Raw genomic sequence first — 21,656 nt, 5'->3', positions numbered from 1 at the left:
ATCCACTATCAACAGAATTCAATTCACAAAACTTGTACAAACCATAACGTGTGAATACTTTTATCGCTGGTGTTGGCAACTAATACATGTAACATAGCATTTACATAGAGTAAACAATTCAATGAAAATAACCTGAAAAAAATACAACTTGCCAAATTAACATACGTCAGATCACCTTTCACCCTCAGAACAGCTCTGATAAGACGTGGAATAGTCATAGAGATCGTGAATGGTAGCAAGTAGAATATTACACAATTCTGCTTTCAGTAAAGTTCGTAAAAGGATATAAATCTACGTTGCATTCGGGTTTCCAAAACAGTATCGCCACCGATGATCAAATTCGAAGATTGGGCAAGCCAGAGGAGGTATTCAACTTTATTCCGGTGTTCCCTAAAGCACCTCACAACACTAGCTCTAGCTTTGTGAATGGATGGATTTATCTTCCTGGAATATGGCGTCACTGACAACATCTAGACCAAAGAATGCACATGACCGTTGCCAACCCAGACATCAGATGTATTTCCATTAAATTGATAGCCTCCGTATATTAGTTGTATTCGAGGTCTGACTAGTGTTCCAACACAAAAAACACAATTAGCACATAAATACTTAAAATGATGTACGGTAATACTATAATTCAAAGAGCTGAAGCATATTTCATTTTTTTTCTTAAAGCGCTGACTTATCTTTTCACAAAAAATGTTTATAACATAATATTTACATCACTCTATCAAACATAAAAAGATATCACTGGAATTATGCGATATTTTCACTTTTTACTCTCTCTTTACACTTTAGTTCATGTGGTGAATAGCACGAATAAAACTTTCATATTGTGATGTCATTACAACGATACAATTATATTCACAAATTATTTTAAACTATGCTGTGTGTCTTTTTCCTGGTGCGTATTTTACATAAGGCTTAAAGAATTACACTTGTACCTAGGTATAATGATCAAACAAATTATTGTTGCTCTTGTAAACTTATACATCCACGGCGGAATTATACCAATGATGTTTTTACAGGCCATATTCTGGTTGAGTCTTTAGCTCCAACTGCTTAGGCTCTGCATTCAAGATGTAATGTGTTCACACATCTACGACTTTTACACAGAGAAAAGAGGAAGCGATTACATTGGATGGGACTAACTGTTGGAGAAGTTTTCACATCTTCACTGATAACAATTATAATATTTGGAAACGTATTTGTCTGAAGCTGCACCACTTAACATCAATATAACTGGATTTTGCACAGGAACTGACTATACACAGCAAAAATTCAAATAGAATTTATCGTTTGGGTTGGTTAAAGCTTCTGGAGACAGAAAGAGTGAGAGCAACTTATTCTATTTTTTATCCATGACATCACACATTGCTCATGGCTGAATTACCTAATATGATAAGAACAAGGCAAAAAGAGTATATATGTATATCTTCAATGGGAAATTTCCATTAGCAACTGACATGTACCTCCTGAAATTCCATGAAAACAGAAGCGTGGCGTGACTGTGGTCCTGTAACGAGTTAATATCGCTACAATTCTAGGGGAAAAAAGCTTAACGGTTAGTTTCTCGTATATACTTTGAAAATTATCACAAGAAATTGAGTGCATAAAACTGTCATGATCCCATCTAAACAGATCGTGTGAACGTCTGTTCCCAATAGGAGCTGAATATCACGTGATGTAAATATTGCTAGTATTATTATTCTGTTATTCTTCAAATATTATCATCCAGATTCGCAATCAATATCGCTGAAGATTACTTTGCAAATATAATTTGCTTTTGCGTTAAGTTTAGCGAATTGTGTTTCAGCAAGAAGTCCCTGGTTCGATCCCAGACCATTATAAATCTGTTACTTCCGGTTTCAATATTGGATCCCCATAGTGCGGAAATCTATCATTGTTTAACTTTTATATTCCTTTTTAATTACCCTGAAAAAGAGCTCCGAATTAACATTAAAAAAATCACCCACTGGGAACGGCACACATATTGTGGTCGTACATATTATAATATCCCACATGGTTTTATTTACAAGCAACCGACACGTGCATCTTACTACGGATTACTAAAGCTGCGGACAGGGACACCAGTGACACCACTGGTCATGTGACGACGAAGAATCACGAGTGCCACCACTTCACCTGGAGCACTTATTCGAGAGGATTTCAGCGACAAGCATCAGTCTCTGGCTGGTCAAATCTCCTTCCTCAGCTTGCAGTGGAGCTTTGGAAGTACCTTATCCAACCCAAGCCTTTAAAGGTTGCAGTGGAGCTACAGGCCTTCTTTCCCTCCTGGCTTGCAGTGATGCCTTGAGGAAACCTCTACTTTTCTCTTTTTTTTTAGTAGAGCATTAAAATATTCCTTATCACAATATCCGCCTAGCTTGCAGTGGAGCATTGAGTATTCTACCTCTCCTCACGTAGCCTGCTTCCTGAGGAATCCTTCCCGAGACCGTCAGGTCAAAGAGGACATCTATTTTTACCCAACCATTGAAAAGAATTTGTATTTATTTGTATTATAGTGGAATTTTGTAGTAAGATCTAGTAATGAGAGAAAACGATTTCCGACTGTAATTTGTTCTGTCTGTACCTGCACAAGCAGAACTTTACAATCTAAACCTTAATATATTCTCCTTAGAGATGACATCTGCTTCATTTATCCGTCAACAGTTTTACTTCTAACACTGAAAAAAATTACACGCACTGTAAATCCATATTTGAGGTTTCTCTGTCAAATAAGAATATCAATAAAAGTAACTAACCAATGTATTTTCTTTCGTACACACTTAACACAGCTATTACTACTTACAAAGTATATTTACAATTATAATTAATTCATTGCACATTTATTTTACTACATTCGTAAAAAAATATTTACAAATTTTGCTTACTAATTCATCGATAAACACTGATGAAATATTTACAATGAACACTACAGAAGATAAAAATCACAGCCACTATTTAATTCTTTTCACTTTATTAGTCCTCAATTTCATCCTCCCCAACTCTTGGTGGGCTAACTTGATGTGGCCCTAGCCGAGTCCATACGAATCCTGAATCCGGCTTGTAACTTAATGGAGGATAAGGACTATTCTTTGCTTTAAAATAATCTGATGGCGCATGCATTATAAATTCCATACAGGACAATCTCCTGGGGATATCTTCTTCAGGACCTTAGAAGAAAGTTACAATTATTATATTTCTACATTATTATATAAGTATTGAATAGATGTAAAGTATGTATAAACAATTATTATTATTATACAAAGGCTGTCGCAGAGAAGGTGAGACAGACTTCTTCCTGCCTTGGCAACATTGCCTATTGTCTCAGCACTGGTCTCGTGTAGGATGACTAATTCTGTATTCGTAGCAAATTGTCACATGTTTCTAAACCAAGTTTGTCAGCAGTGGTGTTGATTTACGTGGAACGTGTTTCGTTTACCACCAAGGTCTTGTGTATAAAATTGCTTTTCGCGATGACTATTCATGATGGACAGAGACATACCATAAAGTTTTGTTGACGCTTAGGGAAAAGTGCAGCGGAAACATATGCAATGTTTCAATAGGTATATGTCGATCAAGAGAGACTGACTAGAGGCATAGTATACCGATGGCACCAGTTGTTTCAAGATGTACGCGAATCAGACGCTCTGCTTCCGCATCCTGGACAAAGACTGTCCGTGACTAACGAGACGCTAGTAAATACAATTGCACCAATTACTCGTCATGATAGGCATATGTCTGAGGGAGCGCTAAGTGTACATCTGGGCATATCGAAAGTCACCGTCCACCGGATTTTTGCGTGATCATTTGAAAATGAAGATGATTTGCTGTGCATTTCGCTACAGCAATACAGATGCAGCAGTGTTGATTTCTGCATCCAGTGGGAGAGACATAGGATGATAATCCCATCATTCTCAATCGAATCATAACTGCCGATGAAACATGGATCCATGATTGATCCGCTTACAAAACAAGAAAGCAGCACATGGAAGTCGCCTCGCAAGAAGAAGGTGCGGCAACACAAGGGTGCAGATAAGGAGATGCTAATTGCATTTTGGGATCGAATACGCATAGTGTACCAACGCATTGTCCCTCCCGGGCAAACGGTGAATGCAGTGCACTACCAAAGTCATCGAGACTCTACGCCTGCACGTAGCAAAAAAACAGACACATTTGAAGAACAACTTCATATTGCACCGTCACATACCACGCAGGCTTTACAGGATTACGCGACAAAGAGAAAAACAGACATTTTCCCATTCAGCGTACAGCCCCGACCTTGTACCTTGCGATTTTTTGCTATATTCACTTTTAAAGGTCACTTATGTGCTCGTCATGATATGACGAACAAAGAAGTGATTACCAACGACGAATTTTCAAAGACATTGATAAAGTGGTAGGAGCGTATGGACGCTTGTTGGGCTGTCAATGGTGCCTATTTTAAAAAAAGATGTACGTCGATATGGCTGATTTGAATTAAAATGTTTTGGTTTGTAAAATTTTTGTTTCATTTTACTGATTCTTGGAGGGCTCCATGTACAGTCAGAAACAATATTAAGTATAGGTTGGAGCCAGGCACGTAGCCAAGGATGGGGGGTCCGGACCCTTCCCCTTCGAAACCAGAAAGGAAAAAAATAAGGAAGGATGAAACAAAAAGAAACGAGAAAAAGAAGAATCAGCGTTAAAAATAAAAAGCTACGGCAAGCTTATGGTTACTCTTTCTTACGAAAAGATTTGTATTACTTGCAATACATGTTGGCGAATGAGTGGAATATCCTGGAAAAATTAGTGAATTCGAAATTTCTAGGAAAGTTACGGAATTATCAGAATTCTACTAGTCAGGGAAATTTCAATCTTTCGAGAGCATAATGCCGTTCTGTAACAATGTGGACATTTTTTTATCGTATTTTTTCGTCATCGCTTCTCTGCAGTATCAAATACGTTATTTCAGAAACAGTGTTCTACTGCTCCTTTAACCTGTCATTTGGAACAGACAGTAGTTGATAAAATAATAAAAATAAAAAAGTTATGTGAAACGAAAGTTCTGTTAACATTTGATTCAATAGAGAAAGGAACGCAAATATTGTAAAATATTTTACAAGACATTATTTTGTACTTTTTATATTAGCTGAGGTCACAATGACAGGATAATTGTTATATTTGAATGAACAAAGGAAGGAATGTAAATATCGTGAAATCTTTTTCAATACTTTCTTTTTATTCTTTTACTCGAGATTTTTTTCGTACTTTATTATTAAAATACGTACGAACATATCCTCATTTGATTGTCCTAACAAACCAACATATGTTGCCAGTAAAATAGTTTAGATTGAGCGAGCTCCTAGTGTGATAACCACAATATTTCATGTCACCCCCCCCCCCTAATTAAGAAATCCTGGCTAACCAACCAATATACGTTACCAGTAAAATAGTTTAGAATAATCGAGCCCCTGGTGTGATGACCACAGTATTTCATGTCACGGATTCACCCCCCGCCATCTTGACGAAATACTGGCTACGTGCCTGGTTGGAGCTATAATTTCTTATACCTATACTTAATATTGTTTCTGACAGTATATGCTTGTCTTTGAACTGCAATGCAGTCACTACCTTTTGGTCTATTGCGCTCATTTTGGTCTCAATCGGAAGCTAATAAACCAAATTTCCACCCTAGTACATTTGCTAGTCAATGGAGGTTGCTGTCTTCCTATACATGAATTAGTCTTACTTTCTCTGCGACAGGCTTTGTTAAGTTGCCAAAAAACCATAGAGTTAAGGGTCTTCACTACGGCGAAATTAAAGTACCGCTAATTTTTTTGTAATATCTTCGACACAAATTTAAAATATTCGAAAAGCAGAAACGTAGTGAATTAGACAATACGATTTTGCATGTGATACCGTTGTCACAACTCATCTATCAGCTTTCGAGTTAGAACTGTAGATAGATTTAGCATTTTTTGCGGGTTTTGAAAATAGCGACATACCAAAAGCAGATCGGTGAATTGTGGTAAAGGCATCATATGCAAAATCGTATTGTCTGGTTCACTACGTTTCTGCTTTTCGAATATTTTTATTTCTTTTGAAGATATTACAGAAAAACTAAAATTAGCGGTAGTTTAATTTCACTGTAGTGAAGACCCTTAAGAGGTTGTTTAAATAAGAATAAAAATACTCACGCCATTCCTTCCTCAAAGATGTGCAAATTCACTTTTAATGCTGATTGAAACTTACAAACTAAGGTGTCTGTTTTGTCTAATAGTCTCGTTAAATACAGCTGAAAAAACAGACTGAAGATATCTCGGAACAAAGGGATAGAAAATTAGAGAAAAATGTTACGACAAAGAAAGAAGACATAAAAGAAAGGTTGGCAGACAGACAGACAGGAGTCTACAATGTAATTAAAGAACCTGCTTCCGAAAGAACAAACTCGTATATTAGGTTTCTTTTTCTGCTTAATTATTGATCAAGAGAATGTATGGCACATTTTTGTAATTCCCAGTCTTCATATGGTATTAGCGTGAATCAACACTTTATTTCATTAAAATGGAAGTGTCTCTCACACATTCTTCGAAATGAGACATTTCTGATGGTTACGGAGGTTTTCTTTCGTCGGCACGACTATAGATGGCAGTAACAACTGAAGCAAAGTGAAATTAATGTAAACTGAAAAACCGTTATTATTAATAAACAAAGACACACACACACAAAGAACATCCATGTAGCATACAAATCATGCAAAATGGATGGCGAACTATTATTAACCGTTTAGAAATTGGATATGCAATTAAGAGGCTGTAATTTTGCACTGTTCTCATTTCCAGATTTCAGCTAAGTGTTTCAAATATTGAATTACCAAAGAACTTATGGACTAACATATTATTTTAAATAATATTTACTGTTAATATATTATGCAGTACTAATATCAGTAATGGATTACTAAAATATAAAATTTGTAATTCATCAAATCTATACCAAAAAAATTCTATCCCTTCTCATAAGGTTACTAGCAGGCAATATATTTAATTCCTGCTCCAGTATTGAGCGTCTTGTAGTATCATTATACAGCTAAGATTTGAACTATTAAAGACAACTGAAAAACGTTTTTAAATAATCTGCAACAGGAACTGGTAAATTTCAATAATTTCCAACTCCCACTGCACTCCACTTTCCCAGAATTCCACTTTAAGTTTCTCCCAATTATTCTTCCGAAGGCTCCTTACAAGACGGTTCTCCCATTTTCTGTATTGCATGTATTGAACTCATCTCACACATTCGTATTAAGAGTATGACGTACCTTCCGTAATGTGAAAACTGTATCGTGCAGCTGAGTATTGGACACATCATTGTAGTATGTCCGGAATACTCAGATCGGAGGAACATTTAGGACTAATGGTACTAATCAGGTTTTGGAGCATAATTCTGATCTTGATGACCATGTGGTCGGTTTTGTTCGTGAGATTGCAATTGTTAATGTTCTCTGAAGCTTTTCCATGGTTTTATTATTATTAATAGTACTATTTTGTACTTTTACTTAGGTTAGTTTCTATTTCAGCTTTATCATGGCCTGTTTTAATTTTATAAATCCTTTGTTTTATTCTTCCACCAAGCTTATGACAGATTTACATTTTTACGAGTTTTATTTTTGACCATTGTTTATTCTTGTTTTAAGAGTTATTTCATGAGGAACATGTCGGTCATTGACCTTTTCGTGACGGGGAAAAATAGATTCGATGGTCACCTCCCCATACGATCAATCAGTTAGTTGATTTTATGATTCGTTAACCCCTTAATACGTTTTATTTATTTTATTATTTTTTTATCGATAGTAAATACTGTTCCATAAGAACTAAAACAATAATAAGTAAATACAAGTTGCAACTGGACTTGAAAATTACGATCTAATTATGCGTCATATATATGAATACGATCTAAAGTAACAGAAAGCATTCACATTTCTCTGTATCTTCAGTTGTATTTTCGGAAGCAGTGACGTGTCAGAAAAGAAAGACGCAAAATGGCCACTTTACACTGTTTTTCTAGGATTTAATTTGTTTTTCCTTTGTTCACTACTTCCAACCTATAAACCACACACTGGCTCAGAACTTATCCATGAACTGTAACGGTTATGAAGTAAATTTCTATGTCAAAAACAAGTACAAAAGTACATTATAGATAGAATAAATGAAGAAAGGGGTTAAGTCACACATCGAAAACTGATCACAAACTTAACACAATTAAGTTGCATATCACTACATTTTTTACATTAGATTATACCATAGATCTAGGAAATTAACCATACTAAAGTATAAGATGAATGAAAAAATATATTACTTAATTTCAGTTTTATTATTTACTTACATTCAATTCGTTTTGTTAATATTCACTGTTAAGGGTCTTTACTACAGCTAAATTAAACTACCGCTAATTTTAGAGTTTTTCTATAATATCTTCAAAACAAATAAAAATATTCGAAAATCAGAAACGCAGTGAACTAGACAATACGATTTTGAATGTGATACCTTTACCACTACGTTTCTGCTTTTTGAACATTTTTATTTGTTTGGAAGAAATTAGAAAAAACTCTAAAATTAGTGGTAGTTTAATTTCGCTGTAACTGATATATGACAACTCACCTAAGAAAATACCAAAAATGCGTCTTCGAGACCCAAAGCAGCTTCAGTGAATACTTTCAACTTCATTCGTTGGTAACAACTTGTCGCTAATTGCTTCTCATATCCCAAATTTGTGCATCATCATCATCATCACATCATTTCTGTTGTAGATTAAGAACACTAACCTTTGAATGTGCAAATAATTTATTTTGCTAAGTTCAAGTTGTCTGTGCTGTTTTTCCTTTCAATGCACTAATTGTTAATGTCACATTGCGAATGTAATTAATTACGATTATTCTTCATTACTTACGGAATAAAAGACATTGTGTTTCTGTGTGTCATATAAGAAGCTAATATTTTTGGTGGTCAAAGATGAATTTTATGAATTAATTTTTATTCTTATTCAGCTATACGATTGTTTTTTTTTTTTTTTTAAATGCAGAAATTGATTTAAACTTCTAATGTTAATAAATGATGATTTACACAAAATCTGAAATGTGTGACGAAATTACGATTTTTTTTAACCAATTAGAAAGTAGTTTTAGATGAAAGGTAAAAGTATTTCATGAAACTGTTTATGTTATTGTATCTTAATTGTATCTGAATAAAGTACGACGAATATTTAGTTAAGTTCGTTTTTCTAAATATATATTCTTCGTTGTTTCTGACGTAAAATATCTTCACACGTACATCTGGAATTTTATTAATGCAAAATCTAAAATTTCACCATTCATCAGATTTAACTGACGTCTGTGTCGAAGCAGGTTCTTCTAAATTCTTCTAACAATTGTTCTATTCCAACAGAATATTTCTTAATTAATTATGAATAGCAGTTAACATTCCACGATTCAGTTTCCAATTGAAAAAGATGAAAATAATGCACCTCTAACAGTACGAAGTAGGTTTACGAACTAAGAAATAAGGATCGTGACTGCGGGTGGAGTAGTACTGCCATTGGACAGTAATTTTTTTCTTCTTATTTTTATGTTATACACCCTTTACTGTTTCCCATGAAACAATAGAGATATGTAGTCATGTTATGAATAATTTTGTTCTGCTGATAAGCAGTTGAAGGTAGTCCGGCGTGCAGTAGAATACTGCTGTGGTAATGTAGTAGAAAGCTACTGTGTCTAGTCCATAATATTCGTCTACGTTTGTGAGTATATACTGTAATCTGTAATTAGTAATTCCATGAAATTTTGCATATGTGATTGCATCTAGTTAAAAAGAAAACTGATGCAATTAAGGTATTAGAGGTTTTGCGCCGGATTGATTTTCCGTCTTCATTACATGAAATATTGAGGGTGAAAAAGAAATAGCAATTATTATTTTCAATTTAATTATGAAGCTTGCAGATGTCACTATAACTCAAATCCTGAAGGTTGAAGAACTAGTGCAAACGCATTCCGAGGAAGTTACTAATGTCGAGTCACTGACTTAACAATATTGATATAACCTGCAACGCTGTCATCAACCTTCATGTGCTTACCCATAATCAGTTAAGCGGCCTCATATTCAATAATATGATTAAGCAAGCCTAAAGAAAACCTACTTTTCCAGATGAATGCGAAGCTACTTTTCCAGCTTTTGATGGTCCTGACACTACTACCTAAGACACTGAAGATTTACGTTGCCTAACTGATTTTTACACCAAGAATCACACACGTGTTTATATATATGCAAGGACAGCTAAAATTAATAGATTATCAATCATTATTTATAACTGAACTTGCTTTCGTATTTATATCTATCTACGCTAATAAATATGGATAATTTCTGCTAGGGCAGATAAAATTAGCACAATAAGCACGAACTACAGCTGAGCTTTCAGTTGCATTTTATTTTGTAACAGGGGCCGCGGTGGCTCAGTGGTAGAGCGTTTACCTCTGGTGTTTGGGGTCCCGGGTTCAAACCCTGCTCCCGCCAAGTGAACTTTGTGGTGGATAAACACCGTGTGCGTGGGTTTTCTCAGGGTTCTCCGGTTTCCTCCCACTTTCTTCATTCTAGCATTTCATTCGTCTCTCATCTTCACCGTCTCCTTTAGCCTAACCAGCATAACCGTAGGACGTAAAACTCAAAAATTTCATTTCATTTCATTTTATTATGCAGCAATATCAATTAGGCTCTCAGCGAATGTTCCTTGTCAGGCCAGTCACACAAACAGGAACATTCTATGTTCCTTTAGATATCGAAATGAAATGAAATCATTAAGTTTTACGTCCCACGGTTATGCCGGTTAGGCTAAAGGAGACGGTGATGATGAGTAATGAATGAAATGGTGGAATGAATAAAGTGGGAGGAAACGGGAGAACCCCGAGAAAACCCACGCACACGGTGTTTGTCCACCACAAGTTCACTTGACGGGGGCTGGGATCGAACCCGGGACCCCAAGCACCAGAGGTGAACGCTCTACCACTGAGCCACCGCGGCCCCCCTTTAGATATCGAGTTGGATTCCCAACCCAGTCGAACATTTTCACTCTTTGAAATTCAACGTAATTTTATTTGTAAGAAAATCACAGATAATAGACAAAAGTGTAAAGCAAATATCTAACGCATAGTTTAGGTTTGGATAAATCATGCCGCCTGTGAACCGAAATAAATGTAATACACAAATCATTCCAAATACCTACTGGCTCTCTTACCACATTTCAAAACAGTAAATTAACATATATTTTGAGTACGTTCATAGCTTACCTATTATATAAGTCGATGGGTCAAATCCTTTGTCCGGTGAAGGACTCGATTGGGTTGGAAGAAGCCACGTCACAACAGCACTCTTTTCACAATATTGGTCGCACAATAGACCACGTATCTGAGCATAGTACACGTCTCCACTGACATCTATCATTGACACTATATCACCCACTTGAATGTACGAGCCCTGCAGTAAAATATAGTAATTTTACATTTCACATAAATATTTGTCTGGTTTAAAAATATATAATTATAAAAAGAACTTCACTTTTCACACTTTGTACCTTCACTACTGTGCAAAAGAATGGAAGGGTCGGAATGGATGAAAAATATTTACCACTGCAGTAATTAATTATATTAGCTAGTTTGTAGTAACAATAGCTTAAGAGAGATTATTGGTCTAATATATTGACAATGAAACATACTCTTGCCAGCTCGTCTTGTTATTTTTTCCCTTGAGGGAAGGGCGTGCCCCCGTACATCCTTCTGGATCCGCACTGCTGTCTACTGTATTCTTAGCTTTCTTCGATTAACTTCCTCAGTGCAAATATTAGGTATCTGTATTTTGGAAATATCTTACCTTAAGCGTTATTTGCATAAATTAATATTGCAGATGTTTTCGATAAATCCTGTGATATTAGCAAACTAAATGCTTAATTAATTACATAATGAACTTACTTCTGACTTCCGGAATGATATATGAAAATGCTTTTGTTCCTGAAACAATTTGCTCTGGAAAAGTCTTCTTCAATTAATAGATCACAAACCACAGTTGGTATGATCGTACTAATAAGTGTGATCACCACTTTTGAAAGTAGCATTAAATAACAAATGGACTTGAATTGGTACAAAACTGTAGTCAAAACATTGATTATGTATTTTAACAATAAACGTTTCTTTTAGTTTTCAGATTACAACTCAAAGATGCGGAGAAATATTGGATTCCTGCATTTATTATAGTTGAAACATTTAGATTGATGTTGAAGTAAACGAATATAATCAAATTGACAACAATCTGAATGTTTCTACTATGATAAAAGCTGGAATCCAATATTTCATCTCAATTGTGGTTTGTGATCTACAAACTAAACACACGGAAGACTTGTAGTGTTTCAGGGTCAAAATTATTTTCATCCCTTGTACCCAAGAACACATTGTTCCCCAAGTCACAAAGAAGTTCACTATAATTAATTAACGCTTTACCAACTGAATTATATTTTTACTACAATTTAATGTAACAGTAAATTACTAGCTGAACCTGTGCTGTCTATTCAGCGCATCGTCCTATTATGACAATGAATCTCCTTCCCACTGTGCATGTCTCCTTACTCAAACAAGTAAAGGACAAGAGACTCACAAAGAAAATGAATTGCTATGTATAGATGTTGGAGTGAGTATAAGTAACACGATATCAAGTGGAAATATCTTTTTCTAATAAATCCATATCCGTCCGAGTACACCTCATTGCGTTTCTTGAGGTCTTTGAAGTTGCCAGCATGCAATAAGTTTTACGATTCAGATTTAAGAAAAGCGCCTGCAATGTCCGTCAACCTGCCACAGTAACTTCTCTAATGGTTGCCTAACACCCGTAGTTTCGGCCTGCAACAATGTTAATCTTACGGGCTCAAAACGGCCCCTAAAATGTTGAATAGAACAATAACGACACGGTTTTTGAAAATTTGAATGAGAACTGGACAATCTACACAGAATTTGGACTCGACCAGCGAAAACGGCGCGTTTCTAGCACATGTGGTTTTCGAGATCTCGTTGTCGAAAGGATTGGGGACAAATATATAAACCTAGCATTTTAATATAGTAAATAAAAGGTACATTAGACTATATAAAAATATCTTTTGCTTCTATTGTTGCTCAACAATTCTGATGGGGTGACTCAGGAGTAGTGTCAGACGGATACGCTTCGACAATATAACGCACACAGGTGAAATAATGTATGAGCAAAGAAAATAGGACAGTCGGAAAAGGGTTAAGCAGCTTATTTTGTTCATATCGCACTGATGATGATGAAGGGAATTCATTAAAATCATCTGCAACATTAATTTATGTAAAAGACCTTAAGATAAGTATTTTAAGTACTTAATATGCATCGAATATTATAACTAGCAATTTGTGTATACTGTTGATATTGTATTACAAACGTCATATAGATTTTTACATTTGCATTTGTTTTTGTGTTGGATTCGCTGTTATAAGAAGTCCTTCAAAAATTTCGACAAATTGGCTCGTTAGTATTATTTAACGCTAGTTGCTGTACTTTTCCTTCTCTCCTTCTTGATGCTTTGTACAATTTCTCCCCAATCAGATACATTTTATTGGCCTGTACATCCAACTTATATTCACTGGACTTATCGATCGTATAGTGTTATCCTTATTTCATCAACTCCAGGAAGTTTGCTTGCGTATATTTTTTCATTGATTTCTCGATTTATCTCATATCTGTGATTATTTGCACTGGTACTTGTTATGTCTTGTCATATGGGACAGTAATTTCTTAAAATATTTTTACTATTTTTATTTATTTATTTTTATCTTCCTGTTGTGTGGTCCCTTGGTTTCTGTTTCTTTAATTTGTTGTATTCTTCCTTCGTATGTTCTTTGTTGGCCCATGAAATATTATATCAGTATTCATCAACAGTATTCGCGTTTAGTTCTTATATTTTTTGTCTTCTCTCAGATTTTCTTCCAAGTGGTTCTTAGATCATTTTTTTTATCAATCTTACAATCGAACTCTTTAGAAGAGGTAATAAATAACATGTATAGCTTTAGCAAAATTAAAATAATAATAATAATAATAATGACCACCCACTCTTCGCTTTAAAAGGCCGTATTCTGGCAACAATAAATAGGAAATTCTATCACTTTGGTTGTAAATGGAGATTTCAATTGGACAAAGAAAATCCATATTTGATTTAATTCCAACTGTACGAGTGCAAGACTTCTGAAAGAGAGGTAGGTGGCCAGAATTTTTTGAACAAAACTGTACATTTGTACATTCTGAAACTTATTTACCACAAGACAAATATAAATTATACTAATACACAAAATTTTAACATTGTAGGTTGAAAGCTTGCTTCTATAGAACAATTATATTTACGAAAACCTGAATACTAACCTAATACTTCGGAACACTTTTTTTAAACTTTATCCATAGCTAGAATTACAGCAAACAACGTAATGGAAGTCATATTTCTTTCTTTTCTTTGAAGCTTTTCTTCTAAGCCTATGTACCAAAACGTAAGACTTGTACAAATGGCAAGAAAGTTCAAAAGAAAGATATGCGTTAATGGATTTTTGAACATGACTGCATATAATAATATAAATATATAAATGTAAAGAGCATATGACTCTACGCTTTGGTCCCAAAAATGCAAATTACCAGCACTAAGACACGCGATATGTATTGATGCAGATAAAGGTTATTACGTAAATATGTGTACTTTTTACTAGGAAGATGGCTCAGTGGTATGCCCCTTACCTTTAATACGAAGTATCTCCGACTCGATCCTAAGCAATGAGAATTTGTTGCGGATGGAATTGTGTCCGTGGGTTGTCTCTCACAGTCTTTCCCGTTTCTATACACTCCATTCATTTCACCAATTTCATGTAGAATTCACTTGCAAATAGCATCCATATTTCAGCTGACAGACAGAATATAACCATAAGTTGTTAAACCAAAGACTTAATATCATTTCATTTTACATACCTTGTAAAATACATAATCACTTGTAACAGGAGTCGATACAGCTGATGGAGCTTTGGTACACTGTAAGAACAAAATACAAAAATTATTAGCTATTTTTTTAATATACCTGCGGTGTGAGACAAGAAAGACAAATACCATCCTAACACACAAATAATTGACAAATGCTAGAGAGAGACAAGTAAGGAAGTGACGGAGGGAAATAAGTAAATATTAATTATAAAGTACAATATTATTAGTATGTTTACTATTCTTATAATTTCCCTTCTGCTTCGGACCCTCCTACCCATTATAATGCAGACGGCTGTTTGAAAGAAAAACATGTTAAAACGATGTTCTATTACACGGATGTGACTGAAACTCATTCTATATATATTTTCATTTTTATTTGTCTCCAGTTCTTCAACCAAGTAATGATATTCACCATTTTTTCTCTACTTTCACTTACTGCATAGATACCGTTTGCATGCTTTCTTTCTGAGTTTTAATACGGCACTATGAGGTTTATTTTAATATTTCTGTCAGTCTCAGCCATTATCAATTGTAGCCTCATCAATATCATTAAAAGCTGAGGTAAAAAATTTGAGACAGTGCAGTGAAAAATCAAAGTGGAAGTCGAAAAATACATAAAATAAATGTAAAAATCCTGTGTCATATACATATGCGCGTGCACAATATATATATATATATATATATATATATATATATATATATATATATATATATTCAATATCTAGAACTGTAATACGACAAAAAAATGGTTGAATTTATCATGAAAAAAATGGTTCGCTTTCCTTTAGACCATGAGTTGCTCAAACATAATGCCGACTGGTTTCTACACCGTCAGACGTCCATAGGTTTGTGCACCCATATGTCCCTAGAAAAACTGAATTCAAGTTTTAGCTCAAAGAAGTTCCCAGCACATTTCCATAACAATACAGACTCCAACATTAAGGACTGCAGTCTGTTCTGTCTTTCCCCCCCCCCCCCCTCCTACGTAGAAAGTTGTGAACACGACACTACTAGCACAAGATATTGACATCTCAGTTGAAATGGAACTGATGGTCATCGAAAATTAAAAGATATGAAACAGCCCTACTGGAAAATAAAAGTATATATTTAAAAAATCCAATACTAAAACTAAAACTCAACAAGGGAGATTTTCATAAAACAAATTTTAAAAACAAAACTACGCAACGAACTAAAAAAAAATTACATAAAATAAAAAAAAAAAAAAAACCGGAATCATATCTGCATTTAGAATTTCGAAAATTCTTTGGTTATACCTATCCCCAGTTACACTGAGAAAGAAAACTAGCCTAAATCCTGTAATGATACTTATGGAATTTGACTTAAGATTATACACACTATATAATGTTCTGCTTTGTTTCTATAATGTTTCATGCACTGTACACATATAAATAACAGATCATCTGAATGAAAGCAAATTAAGAAAATTATATGGGTAAAATTAGATTCTCAATTGCTTACAGAAATAAAATACCTACAATGTCTGTCTAGTTATTCGGAAATATTACTGCACATTATACAAAATTTTACAACCTTTGGAGGAAAAAAAAAAAATCTGGTAGTTCTCAGAATTCATATTCCTTAAATAACAACATCGATTTTAATTATGAACTGGCAACATGCAGATATTCGATTCACAGCAAGGATTTCCAATAAGACGAACTCATACATTTAATGCAAAATTTTCCACTCAGCCACATGAGAACCCTTCTACCTTTCTGATAGTCTTAACTTTACAAGTAAATTATTTTATGGCACAAAACAGGGCTGGCAAAAACCATGGTTTTTATTTTTAAAAAAAACGGTTTTCTTAGTTTAAAGCCTTTTTTTTGGTTTAAACCAGTTTTTTAAACCATTTTTTTAACAATTTGCTCTATGTATTTATATCACATCTGGACAGAAATAAGTTTGTTTCACCTTGGTGTCATTATGCAACAATCTGGTTATGGTGAAAGGGGTCACATAAGCTTAAAGCGGAATGCAAACCGTTTCTCGGCTTATATCCGAAAGAAACTGTCCTCCATTTGAACTCGAAACCGGGACTAATTAGCCACAAATGCGATACATCTGCCGACTCACTCACGAAGGACTCTGATAAAAATACGTTGTACTGATCTTTACATGCTTGTTAAGATAATTGTCAAGTCATTTCTGAAGGACAAAAAGATAAACAGTTGCACAAGTGAAACCATTATACACAATTACATACGGACCATTTCAAACTACTGAAGAGTACAGAAGAACTAATTTAGTCCAAGTTAGTTCACTACGACTTTAATTAGTCCAAGTTAAAGAAATACAACGACTTAATTTGCGCATCAGTAAAGGTGAATAAAAATACGAATTATTTGAGTCCACTTTGGCTCTGACCCATTTATACATAAATAGATACCAAAGATACTTCTGATTTCAATAAATGGCTCTCGTGGGGTTTGTATACTCCCCCCCCCCCAAAAAAATACGTCATTTCGATGTATTTTAACAATAGTAAACATTATTAAAACGAAACAATATTTAGAATTTTTCTTTGATTGCAACTGCATAACAATAATAACAAACTATACGAAAATCACAAAAGAAGCATTCATAAATTTGTTAGAAAAAGAAAAAAAAAAAAGTTGCTTTTGTAGTATAATCTCTTTGAGTAATGAATGTGAAATTTAGGTCTGAATATAATACGAATAATATACGGGAGTGAAATGATATGTATGTTAATCAAGATTTTACGAACACTTACACTTTTACGAACATTTTTTTTTTTTTTTTTTTTAACTGGTTTAAACCAGCCAACCCTGGCACAAAATAAATTTGGTTCTGGTATGGTGGGTAACTTAATCACAACATGCATACAGTAATGTTAAATACTGATGTGCCTCTTGAAAGCCATGGTTTCACCCCGAAAAGATAACGGTTTGAAGGCATTACATTAACAAGGGTTAAATTAAATATGTCTGACTTTTAATATAAACAAGGAGAAAGATAATATTTAAAATAATTAAATAAATTTAGTTTCCAAGAACTGAGTTGCTTTTAACTGTGATATGGGAAAGTTTCTTCAGTTGCCAGCAGGTTTGGCAAAAAACGTGTTTTTTTCGAAGAAAGAAAAAAAAGACTGTTGCTTTGGTTTAAATAATTTGCTCTATGTATTTGTATTACAAATGGAAAGAAATAAGTTTGTTAAACCTTAGTTATTATGCAACAACGGGGTTATGCTGGAAGGGGTCAAACAAGCTTAAAGCGGAATCCAAACCGCTTCTCGGCTTACATCCAAGAGAAATTGTCCTCCATTTGGACCCGAAACCGGGTCTGCCGACTCGCTCACGAAGTACTTCTGATAATCTCTTTGATCTAAAATACGTTGTACTGATCTTTATATATTGTAATATAATCGTCAAAAGTCATTTCAGAAGGACAAAATGATAAACAGTTGCACAAATGAAACCAATACACAGAATTATATATAAATCGGGAAACTCCTGCCTTAGCCATCGGGAAAATTCTGTTATTACTTTAAATGCAAAGCAATAACGGGAAAATCCCGTTACTGCTTGGCTTGTAAAATTTTACAGTTAACGTATCATAAACAGTATGCTAAAACTGAGGTATTAAATTATAAATTTAGTATGTAGATACCATTTAATAAAATTAAAACTGGAAGTCCAATCAAAACTCATGTTGGAAGCTACGTAGGCAGTCGATAAAATTTGCCAATCTCTATCAATGTATTTAATCAACCTTGGCTTCTTTATAAAACAACAGGCATTCAGGAAAGCAGAAAATATATAATTTGGTGTCGTTTCGTATGTTTAGGCTTAACATCCTTATGTAATGCCGAGATTATTAAGAAGACCTTCGCTTAAAATGACATCCGAACCGCTACTTGGTTTACACTTGAAAGAAGGTTTGTGGTTCGACCGAGAATTGAACATGGGACGCCTTGATTAAAACATGAGAAGGAGATAAAACTAATGCAGATGGTTTGGTATGTAGAAACGTCACCATGAACTTTAGCGATTTAAAGCATTTTTTTTTTCCAGCTGGTTTAAACAAGCCAACCCTGGTTGCCAGTGATGTGTTACGAAACCATACAATATACTTGCACTAAAATAGCAGGTGTATTTTCAGTTTACTCTATACGATAAGCAAACTGTGTTAATTCATATGGGAATCAAAACATGAAAAGTCTGATAGGCTAAGAACCTGAACTACATTTTAAACACACGGAAAGAGCGGTACACCTATGACCTGGCAGGGACAAAATCACTTATGAAATTTTAAAATACGTGTGTGTTTTAATCCTGTAGTTAATATATGCAAGATTTTGAAGTTTATGTACACAAGATACGTAGGCCTAAGTAATGTGACAATCAATATATCACTCCCCTTTTTGAATACGGACTTTGTGGTCACACAAGGCAGATGGGGCAATCCAAATGAAATCGACCAATGATGGTTGCTGACAAAATTTAGTTATATACTAATTTCTTACTTAAGTTAGTACCACATTCAGGGAGTTGAAAACGGATATTCATTTACGTTTTAGCCGCCCAGGTTTTGTCGTAATGGTCATTTTGTATATGCGCGTGCGCGTATTTTGCACTTTTCAGAGGATTCCATTAAACGCTGTAACATTTTAGGTTTTAAAGCTAATGCGTTCAAACCAAAACCATATGAAAGATAATGAATTGGACAACATTCTATTTCTGTGCACATTAAGACGTACTTTAGAACGTCGAAAAAAAAAAAAAAAAAAAAATCTGAACATCGAGGTTCGAAACCCAGAAATGACAATTTTGGAACGTATATTTTGAAACGAAATAAATGAGACTGGCTTTTTTTTTTCTACATAGAGACTAGATAGTAACGGAAACGAGTGGCTTTTAGCAATGTTATGAGTTTTAATAGCACTTGTCAAAATTTCATAATAGTAACGCTCCACTTGTAAACAGTTCATTGTGTTTTCATATAAGTGCTACACCTCGTTATTTTAGTATACTTCTACAAAACTCAAACACGATATGTCAAAATCTGACATATACTAGCCGTTTCCACACAGTGCCTTTCTCGACAGTCAACAATAAGCGAACCTCTCCGCAAAACAGTACCTTCCGCCTCCCCAAATAGTGCCGCTTACGAAATAAAAAAAAACAGTCAGCAACCACTTTCTTAACTTCAACTATTTCCCTCACTCTTCCTCACGAACCAAAACAAATTATCTAATTCACCCGGAAAATGGTCAATGTTCCGTTAAGGGGGTCCAGTGTCTTCGACACCACTTCTTTCTATTGATTGCCGTTTGATTACATAATATAACGTTATATTAGATTAGGTCAGGTCAGGTTAGGTTAAGTTAGCTTAAGGGGGTCCAGTGTAGTTCTGGAAAATTTCCAAAAATTGTTCCGGCGATATAGCACTTAACAGCATCCTTATTTATATGAACTCGTCATTTTAACCGTAAAATTGCCATTTTTATGGTTGACAATTTTTAATCAGACCATTTTTATGGCGGACTATTTTTAATCAGTACCAAAACTTGCATCATAGAGATCAAATTTCCAATTCACTTTGGATCCCTATTTTCAATCTGCACACAAAATGCTCGCGTATGTCGCTTTACTTGGATCTCTTTAAAAGTGTTAAATTGTATATCGCATTAGTCGTTAAACACTGTTGCTTCAAATTACTTACGCTTTTCTTAAATATAATTCGACGTCCTTTTCCTTTAGGGGCTGCTGGTTTCGGGAGGGCATATGGATTCAACCTGGTTTTATATATTTTTGTGTTTCTTGTGCTTCTTCTGGTAGTGAATTTCGTTCTTCCATTATCTTGATTATTAGATTTTGAATTGTTTTGTTCCTTTTCTTTGTCATTCCCATTGTTGCTTTCTTTGTCTTTGTTAGTTTCATTTATCTCAGCGTTCGAACATGAATTACATATTTCACCATCTGTTGTTTTCTTCCATATCGGAGAATCTTTAGCTTTACATTTTATACATTCAGGATTGACCTCACACGACATTTTAAAGCTTGCATTTAACACAGTTCTGGAACTTACGTAGTAATGGAAATAGTATGAAAATGTAATATACTACTCGCACAGAATAAAATCAGCGTAATGTTATTTAAAATTTAACACCATAACCACACCAACATTATTAATCAAAACATAACCGCTCAACGCTCGTCACTTTTTGAAAAAGTGAAAATCGGTTCTAGATCTTCTTTCTTTCTTTCTTCAATCCGTTCTAAATTAAAGACAAATTATGGTCGCTTCCTTCGAGCTATGTCGACAAAATTACTAAAATTATTTTATTTAGAAGTTTGTTTATAAAACGATAACTGATTAAAAATATGCAGTAAAACTATGAAAGTAAAAGAACATGGATGCCACGGATGAACCGAAATTGCTTGATTCGGAACAGTTTATCATAATTATAAAATATTGATTAAATACGGAGGTGAGGCCGGTACAAAGATGAATTGTTATAAAACTCAAAGGAATGCATTAGTAAAAAAACTGACTAAATGTAGAAAATGATTGCGCATAATAAAGTAGATATAGAAACAGAATTGAATCCAAGTAAAACAACTTCGC

At 34.4% G+C, this 21,656-nt stretch overlaps 1 protein-coding gene across 1 annotated transcript; it reads right to left on the bottom strand.

The window, feature by feature from the left end:
* Nucleotides 1-2,751: 2,751 nt before the first annotated feature.
* LOC145668216 (GATA zinc finger domain-containing protein 1) lies at nucleotides 2,752-21,273 on the bottom strand. The gene is made up of 4 exons (XM_081735866.1): nucleotides 20,751-21,273; nucleotides 15,036-15,095; nucleotides 11,315-11,501; nucleotides 2,752-3,176 (listed from the first exon to the last, which is right to left on the bottom strand). The coding sequence occupies exons 1-4, from the start codon at nucleotides 21,078-21,080 to the stop codon at nucleotides 2,983-2,985; spliced, it is 771 nt and encodes a 256-aa protein (XP_081591992.1). The 5' UTR covers nucleotides 21,081-21,273; the 3' UTR covers nucleotides 2,752-2,982.
* Nucleotides 21,274-21,656: the final 383 nt, after the last annotated feature.

The sequence above is a fragment of the Thermobia domestica genome, chromosome 13 (assembly GCF_964235325.1).
Source record: "Thermobia domestica chromosome 13, izTheDome1.hap1.1, whole genome shotgun sequence".
NCBI classification, from domain to species: domain Eukaryota; kingdom Metazoa; phylum Arthropoda; class Insecta; order Zygentoma; family Lepismatidae; genus Thermobia; species Thermobia domestica.
Note: the sequence above shows the minus strand (reverse complement) of the source record. Positions and strands in the feature narration are given on the sequence as shown.